The sequence below is a fragment of the Tasmannia lanceolata genome, unplaced genomic scaffold, assembly GCF_043159265.1.
Source record: "Tasmannia lanceolata isolate RefF3 unplaced genomic scaffold, GAP_Taslan_0.1 ptg000002l, whole genome shotgun sequence".
Taxonomy (NCBI): Eukaryota; Viridiplantae; Streptophyta; class Magnoliopsida; order Canellales; family Winteraceae; genus Tasmannia; species Tasmannia lanceolata.
Window position 1 is genome coordinate 29,874,724 of NW_027518679.1, and position 11,404 is coordinate 29,886,127.

Genomic DNA, 11,404 nt, shown 5'->3' on the forward strand with positions numbered 1-11,404 from the left:
AAGGAAAGGAAAGGAAAACAACAAAAGGATTTTGTTTTCCTTTCCTTTCCAGGTGACATGGCAGAGGGAAAAGGAATCCAGGGAAACTGTTTCGTTTTCCCTGGAAAGCCTCTTTCCGTATATTTAATGGAAACAAAATCTCCAGTAATAGGGAAAAAGTCAATTTCCACGTCATTTTCAGCTTTTAAATAAGAAATTTTACATCTGATAATATTTTTCCGTGGAAAAGAAGTGAACACGGAAATTCTGTCTTGTCAAGGCCTTGTCAGGGGAAAAAAGGCTGTTTTCCAAGGAAAACAGCACCAGGGAAAAGAAGTGAACAGAGCCTAAAGGAAATAGAAGGTATTCCATTCTTCCTTCTTCATCCATTGAGTGCAATGACCATGTGTTTTCTGCTGTATTTTCTTTGGTTGTTGAATCTGAAGGAGAAAAAAAACAACAAAGTTTTGTATCATGGCGGGTTGTGAAAGTATGGCTAGTACATGCCAGGGGCGATGGCACAAGAAAGGGAAGGGGGACATTGTCCCCCTTAATTTTTGGGAAAAAAAATACCTTTATTTTTTAGAGGAATGCTAGCATCAAGCGGCTAATTAGCCGCTTGAATGTACTCTGGATCTGAATGGTTACAAATTCGCCAAGCTAGCATTTTTCTTGCAATAAAATCTGTCTCTTTAACTAGAGTTAAAGAAAAATCCCTAATTTGTCGCTTTCCCTCTTATATCAATTATCTATATGCTATTTTTTTGTTCCAATAAAGAATCCCTAATTAGACGATTTTCCTCTTTAATAAGTTAGCTTTAACCCCGTTAAGGCAATTTTTTAGTTGCAACACAGTGAGAGATTGATTGAGATAAGCTTTAACTACATCTTCGCCCGAGAGAGAAGATTGGGATTATCTTTACGGGACCCACCAACATCCAAACTAACATATAGCTTCTGGCCCCTCACCATGTGTAGTATGGGACTGGATCCATCGATCTGATCGGCTCACGAGTATGGCCCATTCCCGTTGCACCCACATTGATTGGGTGATCCTGGCCCGTAGATCCATTAATCGTCAATTATCTTTAATCCAAGAAAAGTTAAACCACTGAATTTTTGTAAGCCGTGTCTTACGGATGAGATATCCTTTTGACATAGGACCAAGACACCTAAGAAAGTTCAAGGGAACGACACCATGAAAGTAATTGAAATGAAAGGGAGTCGGTCTTTATTGTAGATGATTGCAAAGGCTTAATTTTGTGTGTGGTCCCATGGACTCCCTTCCGGTACCCTCACCAAAAAAATTACTATAATTTTTGCCCCCCTTGTGCAAAATTTTTGGCATCGCCCCTGGTACATGCCATAGTCCTCAACAACTGATTCCCCTTTTAAAATGTGAGAATTATCAGCTTTGAGTATTAAAATGAAAACTTTGTCTATCTCTTACGACTTATGGGAATTAGTTGAGAATAGATATACAGACCATGAAAATCAAGAAGGAAGAATCGCGGCAGCCTAACGCACAGAAATGGAGGAAAAGTGGAAATTAAAAAAAGATGCATAAGGCTACGTACTACATTCAACAAGTTTGGATGAGTCTATATTCATGAGAATAATGGGAGCCAAGACATCAAAAGCGGCATGTGATTTGCTTCAAAATGAATTCCAAGGATCTACTCATGTAATTACCTTGGAATTCCAATCTCCTCACTCATGCCCTCTCAATTCTCTCCCTCTCCCACTCTCCCTACCCCTCTCTCAACACTCAACCATGAAAAAAATATATTCCATGGTTGCCAAAAACAACCTTAGATAGAGAATTTTTCCTAATTTTTTAGCCCGATGCAATGCTAGTGGAGCCAGTTGTGGGAAATGTGTGGAGAGGGAGAGACCAGTGAGGATGGGGCGAGGAAGTCAAGAAAAGCTCTTGAAAAATCAAGAAAAAAAAAATCCTACGTTGAAGTATTGTATTTGTTTTCAGTATTTTTTACAGATTTCTTGTGCTCTCTCCAATGGTGCTCTCAAGTTTATACCTCTGAACTCTCCCTTCTTCTCAACTTCTCTTTTACAATTCGACCCATGAATATTCCATGAAATCATTTTTCATGCTTGCCAACACATGCCCTAAATAGATGAAGATTCTATGAATATTTTTAAGGGGAGTGATAAATAGACTCCCATACATCTTAAATCGACTCCCTTTTTGCTTTTCTATGGTTACCAGACATGTAATGTATGCCTGTTTAAAGACACAGGAGAGGAATTCTTCAACAACATTATAGTAGGGGGTTTCCATTTCGCGGATGACCTCCGTTAGTATTAAATCTTAATGTTCAATATTATTGGATCCCACATGGTACATGTGTAGTAACTAGGATGATTGATTTGATAAGACTATCATGAGGCGAACCACACGATCCAGATCCCATGTCGAACGAAACAACCCAGCCATAAGAATATTAATGCGTGCAAATGTCCATGCTTTAGATTCTTTAACCCTAAACTAGGCCTTCTAGATATGTGCATCGGTCGTGTTGATCGAATATGGAGAAGTAAGAATCATGATGAAAGGGGGTGTAGCTAGTACTTCAGAAGGCCAATGGCGGTTTGCAGCGACAGCGGAGAGTGACGACATCAACTGGCAAGGAAATAAGTCAAGGTGGAAGTTATTGGAAAAGTTGCCTCATTCCCCACCACATACCGGTGGAAGGCAAAAAATATAAAAATTGGTTTTTAGGTTTTGGAAAAAAGTCCCAAAGGTATATAATACCCTTTTCTCATATGAATGAGAGCGGCAAGAGGCTTGGGGTGTGTTCAGCTAACTCAAGGGGTAAGAGACGAGAGAGAATGAGAGAAGAAAGGGTTTCTTCTTGAGTGTTTTCTCAGGTTCTTGGGTGCTAAATTTTTAAAGTGTATCTCTTGCGTAGCTTTATTTTATTTTTCTTTTGAGAGATGTAGTGAGGACAAAATTGTATTTTGTGTCCATGGGCATGTTGGTCATTTTGCCAAGTTTGCACATATGTGAGCTACACATGTTTGCTCTATCTTTTTGCACTACCTATCTATTTCAAATTCGAACCCTTACTTGGAACTCCAAATCCACTACTTCCCTAAGCATTAAAGACTTCACTTTCCCATACCTACTACCACTTACATAAGCCATTTTCTCTTAACTTTCCATTGACCAAGCCTATTCTCATTTACTTCATTTTGTAGAGATTCTCCACTAGCAAGACCTCTATTTAAGCTCTTTTTTTAAGACCTCCATTGTAGACCTCAATTGAAGCTTTCTTGTGTGCAAGCTAGTATTTGAAGCAAAGGCCAACTTGTCTCATATTTTGTGTATGTCTTGAAGATTTCTTATTGATGCTTTCTTCTCTTTTTTTGTTCCTGTCTTGTATGTTGTGTTCTTCTTTCATATATTGAAGCACATCTCTTTTGGGCATTGTTCTTCTTTTACTTTTGTTGTTGATCTTGGGCTAGTGTAAACTTTGGTTTCACTATTTGAGAAGAGGAGTTTCCGGTGTTGTGAAACTTCGTCTTTCTCTATATTGGGTTCTTCTCTAGGTTTTCTTCTCGGTTTACTCTCAATGTACGGTATTGGGTGAGAGAAGTAAGGAAAGGGTTACAGGTTGTGGGTTTTGGGTTTATTCCATCGTAATCCTTGTATATTGTTTTCTCACAGTGGAAGATCAGGTTCTCGCCTGCGGATGTAGGCTTGGCGGAACCACATAAAATCTCGGTGTTTTTCTTGTTGCTTGTGTTTACTTTTATTTTCCGTTAAGTTGTGCATGGCAGATCAGATTTGCCCGGCTGATTTTCTCAACATATCTGATGTGTGCGTGTGAAGGCTGGTTAGATTTGGATATCCAAAACAGGTTCTTGTTTTTTTATTTTTTTCCTCATTTTTTGTATATGTGTGCTTTGGATGAGGTTGTGTGTGATGTATGTGCTTGATGTGTTTTGTGCTACAGAATTATTGGGTTTTTAATTCCTATCCATCACTTATTTCAAGTGTTGACTTCCTTTTGACTCTTTCCTTATCTCTTTTTCTACTTTCTACTACTATGGGACACTTGGCACACTTTTATGGTGGTCAAGATTGGTGGTTCCAATTCTATAATAAAATAACTTGTTGATTTGGTGTTTTCCAGCCAATCATTTCCAAAAAAAATCTCAACAGACAACAAGAAAAATGAGATCTGTAAGCTCTGCAACTCCCATTCTACTTACATTCCTCCTACTCTTAGTTTCATCTACTTCTTCACTTCAAATCCATGAAAGCTTTCTCATATGCCTTTCACTCCATTCTCCACACTTTAACCAAAACACCCAACTCATCTACACTCAAAACAACTCTGCCTTCTACTCTATCTTTCAATCTTCAATAAGAAACCCAAGGTTCCTAAACCCCACAACTCCTAAGCCTCTCCTTATAATTGTACCCACAGATGAGTCTCAAATCCAAGCAACAGTAATCTGTTGCAAGAATCTTGGCCTTCAGATTAAAATCCGAAGCGGGGGCCACGACTACGAAGGCCTCTCTTACACTGCCAATTCCCCATTTATCATTGTCGATCTTCGCAATCTCCGATCGGTCCAAGTCAATACAGAGGATAACACTGCATGGGTTCAAGGTGGGGCCCAACTCGGCGAAGTATACTACTATATTGCAGAGAAAACCAGCTCCTATGGCTTCCCAGCGGGACTCTGCCCCACTGTCGGCGTTGGTAATTTAGATTAGGATTATCATTCTTATGCTTATCATTATCTTTTACTAAGTTATTCTAATATTATTGTGAAACAACCCATTAATCTAAAAGCTTAAGCTATTCGACTTGGTGTTATTTAATCATTTATACTTGGACACTCCAGCTCTAATACCATATGGAACACCAGTTAGTCCAAAAGCTTAAGCTGAGTTAGTGTTATTTAATCATTTATACTTCAACAGGTGGGCATTTCAGCGGAGGCGGGCTCGGCACCCTGATGAGAAAATACGGACTTGCCGCGGATAACATTATTGATGCTCGGATTATTGACGTCCATAGCCAGATTCTTGATAGAAAATCCATGGGGGAGGATCTATTTTGGGCCATTAGAGGAGGAGGGGCAGCAAGCTTTGGTGTTGTTGCTTCATGGAAGATAAAATTAGTTCCCATTCCTCCAATTGTGACTGTTTTCACCATCAGCAAGACGTTGGATCAAGGTGCAACAAAACTTATGTACAAGTGGCAACAAATTGCACACAAATTCCCTAATAATCTGTTCATTAGAACCCTAATGGGATCTGTGAAGGGAGGGAACAAAGGAGGGAGAACAATCCATGCTGCATTCAATTCCATGTATCTTGGGGTTGTTGAAGAACTCCTCCCATTGATGGAAAATATTTTTCCTGAATTGGGTTTGGAAGCCAAGGACTGCAATGAAGTAAGTTGGATTGAGTCTATAATTTATTTTGCAGGATACCCAATTGGAACACCCGTAAGTGTTCTGTTAGATAGAAGTACTAGAAGAAAGAGTGCCCTCAAGGCTAAATCAGATTTTGTGAAAGAACCGATTCCTGAAAATGTGCTGAAAAATATTGCAGATAGATTGTTGGAAGAAAAGAAAGCCTCCTTGATCATGGATCCTTTAGGAGGGAGGATGGGTGAGATTTTAGAATCTGAAATTCCATACCCATATAGGGAAGGATATTTGTACAATATACAACACTTGGTGGAGTGGGAAGACATAGGGGTTGAGGCATCACAAGGCCATTTAGATTGGATGAGGAGGTTCTATGAGTTCATGGAACCTTATGTTTCAAAGTATCCAAGGGCTGCATTTTTTAACTACAAAGATCTTGACTTGGGTATGAATGAAGAGGGCAATGCAAGCTATTGGAGAGGTAGGCTTTGGGGTGAGAAGTATTTCTTTAATAATTTTAAGAGATTGGCACTTGTGAAAGGTAAGGTTGATCCAGGAAATTTCTTTAGAGATAAACAGAATATCCCACCTCTTCTTGCGTAGAAGGAAGAGATGAAGAGGGTATCCTTTTTTATTGTTTTAGTGTTTATAGAAGTATGTTGCCTTGTATTTAGATGTTGTTCCATTGCTATAGCAACAAAAACAGTTTCAGCATTTTTATTTTTTTTGGGTGTGTTTGGATCTTTGATTGGTGTATTGAAACAGATGGCATTGTTATTTACGTTACCGTACACTGATGTATGCTTGTAGGAGGAAACTTTTTTTTTTTTTAATGATGATAACTTCATTAAAAGAAGAAAAATGGGCTTGCGACCAATGTGATCGGAGCTACAAGAGAAGCAACTAAGAAAAAGCCAAAATACAATAGAAGGAAATAAGCTTGGCCTATCAACACAGGCGCTCTCAAGGCAGTATGCCACGCCATTTGCCGATCTCCAAATGTGCAGAAAGCAAGCAGGGTGACCTTCTACACAGTTGAGAATCTCATCTATCAATTCTGTGAATTTCCATGGGCAGTGGTGTTGGTAAAAATTGGTATCAAGAATGATCAAATGTTGGATATGCAAATAATCAAAGTAGGAAACACAAAAGAAGATAGAAAGATGGTAAGAAAAATGAGAGGTAGCCAAAGCAAGCCGAAGCTCTCTTGTAACTTTAATTCCCCTACTTGTGCAGGTGGCTACCATGGAGAAAAGTCTCAAGGATACAATATCTACGCCAAGAACAAGGGTGCACCCCAAGTTTAAGACAACCAGCCTACACTTGAACTAAAAAGAGGAGAGAATTCTGTTTAAAATGAGACCCCAATCCTTTATATATATATATATATATATGAGAGAACATTTCCTACACACTTGTGTAGGTAAGTTACCTACACACTAGCTTAAAATACAGTGGGGGCCCACATTGTTTGGGTGATCCAAACAATTCATTTGAATGGTCCTCACATAGATAGGGTGTCCACAAAAAATCAGATCCATAGGATCATCCCAACCCTACGATTTGTGGAGGTAAAATGGACGTGTATAAACCTTCACAAGTTAGTCCATTTTTTGCCTCCATAGTTTGAATGGTTAGGATGATCCTATGGATCTGATTTTTTGTGGACACCCTATCTATGTGAGGATCATTCAAATGAATTGTTTGGATCACCCAAACAATGTGGGCCCCCACTGTATTTTAAGCTAGTGTGTAGGTAACTTACCTACACAAGTGTGTAGGAAATGTTCTCTCTCTCTCTCTCTCTCTCTCTCTCTCTCTCTCTCTATATATATATATATATATATATATATATATATATATATATATATATATATATATGGGAAAGCTGTTTGTGAGCTTGAGCTCATATAGCTTATATGAGCTACAGCCCAAAAATATGGGTCCCACATTTTTTGGGGTGATCCAAAGCATTCATTTGGAAGGACTTTGCATAGATAGGGTGTGTATAAAAAATCAGGTCCATAGGATCATCCTAACCCATCCGAAAGTGGAGGGAAAATGGACAGATATTGCTTGTCAACAAACCTGCCCATTTTTGCCCTCCACTTTTGGAGGGGTTAGGATGACCCAATGGACTTGATTTCTGGTCACCGCAAAAAATGTGGGACCCATGTGTTTGGACACTCAAGCTCATTTAAGCTTGTAAAGTTGGAAAAACTCATTTCATAAAAGAAGTGTCTCTTTGGAAAAACTTATTTTTCCAAATAAGTGTCTCTTGAGTACCATTTCATAAAAGAAGTGTCTCTTTGGAAAAACTGAATGGGAAAAAATTTCATGCTGCCAAACATGGTGTTAATGGTTCAGAGTCCAAGCCCCTCTAACTTCAATCGGCCATCTCAAGTCTCAATTCTCTCTCCTTCTCCCTCTAAAAAAAAAGGAAATCCGAAGAGGAAAGAACACTAGAAAAAACAAAAGCATAAACTGATAAATCCTAGAAAAAATGAAATAAAAAGAACAGAAAAGAATCCGAAACCTTAGAAATACAGGGGGGGAATGAAAAGAAACCTTTCTTGAGGGCTCAAGGAAAAGTGGAGTGAAGAGTTCCCAAAAAAAATATACCGAGAAACCCTAAAAACACGAATTCAATTAGCAAAAGAAAATAGAAGAAAATTTTGGTACTGAATGATCCTAACCCTCTATAGTTTGGAGGGTTAGAATCAACCTATGGAAATAATTTTTGGGGGCACAACCTATTTATGGTGAGGCCGATATAATGGACGGTTTGGATCATCCTATGGTGTGGGCCATATCGTACTTTTAATAGAGTGAGGATTGCGACCATCAAAATATATTAGTGCTGATAACATTTGCCTTTAATAAAGGGCAATGATATTCCCCCTTAACTTTATTCGTTAAGTTTTAAAGGCAATGAAAAAGGTTACAGAGGGGGGAATTTATCCTCGATAGTTAACCACTAACTTGGGGATTTTATCGGTCTAGGGGGGGTATCACTTCCCTTTAATAAAATCCCAATGTTGTTCGTTAAGTTTTAAAGGCCATGTAAAGCGTTAAAGGGGGGTGAATTTATCCTAGAGCGGTTAACAATTAACGGAGGATTTTATCGGTTTAGGGGGAATATCACTTCCCTTTGACAATATCCCTAATTTATAGGGATGAATTCCCGATAAAATTGCGATTTTTTTTAAATCCTAGCGGAAATTATGAAGTAATTACTTAACGATTTGGCAAATCTTTTGGGGGGCCGTGGCCCCCCTCACGCTATACACAGTTCCGCCTCTGATGTTGATGCCCTACGAAGTCGCCCTCACTTCCTCCTCATTTGGGTCATTGACTCCAATGAGATCCAAATGCAAGACGAAACTAAGGTGTTAACGTGCCTAATTTGCTCGTAACACAAATAAACGGGAAAAAATAGAAATGATGGGGAGAGAGGTTGATTCGAGGCAACCAAACCTCCTAACGGCTCTATTTGAAGAGCCATGACTCTCCTGGAAAACAAAGTTTTCTTTGCTATAAAATTATCTTCTTCTCATTTCATTAAATTACAGCTACTTAAATTCAAGAGAATGCCACATCACAAGCCTATCTACCGACTTACAAGACGCATCACCAATAACTAAATCTCATAACTCTAAAACACATAGCCACTACATAATAACTAGAGTCTAGCTAACCCATATACACCACTAACTTGCACATATCATAAGGTCGCATTCTTTAATATGTAATATGTATCTGTTTTAATGACAACAGGGAGGGATTCTCCAACAGCATTATCACAGGAGATCTGATTTAGCAGATGATCTCCTTAGTATTAAATCTTAATGTTCAACATTGGATCCCAAGTGGTGCATGTGTGGCAACAAAGAATATTGATTTGATAGACCATCATGAGGCGGACCACATGATCATAATCCCATGTTGAACGAAACATCCTATCCATAAGATTAATGCATACAAAAACCCACGCTTTAGATTCAGGCCTTATAGATAAAGAGCCTAGATCATTCAATCAAGGTGGAGTGACATACATCGGGTTGGATTTATGTTTGTTTAACAAATCAATGGATCCGATCACATCTCCACATGGCAGAGGGGTTCGTAGAAAGATTCTCAACCACTTTTGAACTTCTTATGTTGTTATTATTCACAGGAAGATAAGATCATGGTTTTAAATTTCAACAGAAATCCAAAATTTCGGACTGAAATCAACAAAACCGAAACGTACCGAACTAGAAATTTTAATTTTTTATTCCGTTAAAGAATTTCGACGAAATTTACAATAAAATATTAATTTTTTATTCTGTTAAAGAATTTCGATCGAAAAATTTTCATCGAAATTTCATCCAAAAAAACCGAGATTTCACGCCTTAATACCAAATTTCACTCGAAATTTTGGGATTTCGGCTGAAATTTCGGATAAGTCCGAAATTTTAGCCGAAACCGAAATTTAAAACCATGGATAAGATAAAAGACGGTGCAAGAGAATCAATTAACAATAAGAGTTAGGTTGTCTCCATTCTCCTGATTCTCATTATGGAATCAAGAATCAGAAAGCATTTTTTTTAATGCTCCAAATGAGAGAGATAGAGAGATGCCATTTTTTTTATTTCCATCATTAGATGATCAATCATAGGATATCCTCACTAGCAAGAGAGGGTTTAAGGAGGAAGATGATGTGGGATATTAGTGATCAGGGGTGGAGCCAGGAATTTACACTTGGGGGGGCCGAACTAATTTACACTTGCTTGCATTGGCCATTGTGGGGGGCACTAAACTACCTTAAGAATGCATGGACAGCCATTCACCTGTAATGAGATTTTTTCAAGTCAATTGGTGGGTGGGTGGTGGGGGGTGGGGTGGTTGGCATGGCCCCCCTCATGCTATATGTGCCTCCGCCCCTGTTAGTGATAGATTAGTAACTTTCTATTTTTTTTCACCAGGATTGGTGTGGGTTTTTAGATGGTAAGATTATAGGTTTAATTATAGTTGCTTTCTTATTATGATAGTATTTCTAGGTCTTTCTTTTACTTATTCAGAGATAGATTTTCTTTTATATAAGAGGTTGTAATATATGAGTTTCCATCAATCAAGAATATTGGAATTAAAATCTCCCTCTTTATCTTCTTCTTCTTCCCTTCTAGCTTCTTTCCTAAGGGATTCTGGGTCTTTCTTCTTCTTCCTAGTGGATTCTAGGACAATTTTCGAATCGTACACTTCGGCTACTTTTCCGCAATTGTGCATCAAAAGAGAAAAAGACTCGTTATGTCACAAATTGGTGCTCCATATAATCACGACAATGTACAGCGTCAAACCTGGATTTTATAAGCTAAGACTTAAGTTTTATAAGCTAGAACTTGCATTTTTATCATCCAACATTGTAAAGTCCGTTTTAGCTAATAAAATCTAGCTTTTAGGTTATAAAATCCAGGTTTTAGTTTGTAAAATCCATGATTTTATCTATGTATCCAGTTTGTAAAATCCAGTTGGCCAATAATGCATTTTAAGTAGAAAATCTTTCCTTGTTTTTTTAGGGAAATGTTATCAGCACTACTGTATTTTGATGAGGGCACTCCTCACTTTATTAAAAGTAGGGTATGGCTCGCACCATAGGTTGATCCAAACCGTCCATTAGATGGGCCACAGCCTAAATAGGTCGTTGCCCAAAAATTATTTCCATAGCTTGAGCCTAACAGTCTGATCTATAGAGGGTTAGGATCAACCCTCTAACATTCAGATCGGAGGGTTAGGATCAACCTATGGAAATGATTTTTGGGGCATGATCTATTTAGTCTGTGGCCCATCTAATGGACGGTTTGGATCATCCTATGGTGCGGGCCATTCGTACTTTTAATAAAGTGAGGAGTGCCCTTATCAAAATACAGTAGTGTTGATAACATTTCCCTTTTTTTTATGGTGATGGATGACACGAGACAATGTCTCACTACGAACAACAGAATAAAATCCCTTCTAAATAAACTAGGGCAAT

General features: G+C 38.3%; 1 protein-coding gene across 1 annotated transcript; it reads left to right on the forward strand.

Moving 5' to 3' along the window:
• The first annotated feature begins 4,126 nt into the window (after nucleotides 1-4,126).
• On the forward strand, nucleotides 4,127-6,172 carry LOC143859360 (tetrahydroberberine oxidase-like). The gene is made up of 2 exons (XM_077370106.1): nucleotides 4,127-4,712; nucleotides 4,937-6,172. Exons 1-2 carry the CDS (start codon nucleotides 4,178-4,180, stop codon nucleotides 5,992-5,994), a joined length of 1,593 nt encoding a protein of 530 aa, XP_077226221.1. The 5' UTR covers nucleotides 4,127-4,177; the 3' UTR covers nucleotides 5,995-6,172.
• Nucleotides 6,173-11,404: the final 5,232 nt, after the last annotated feature.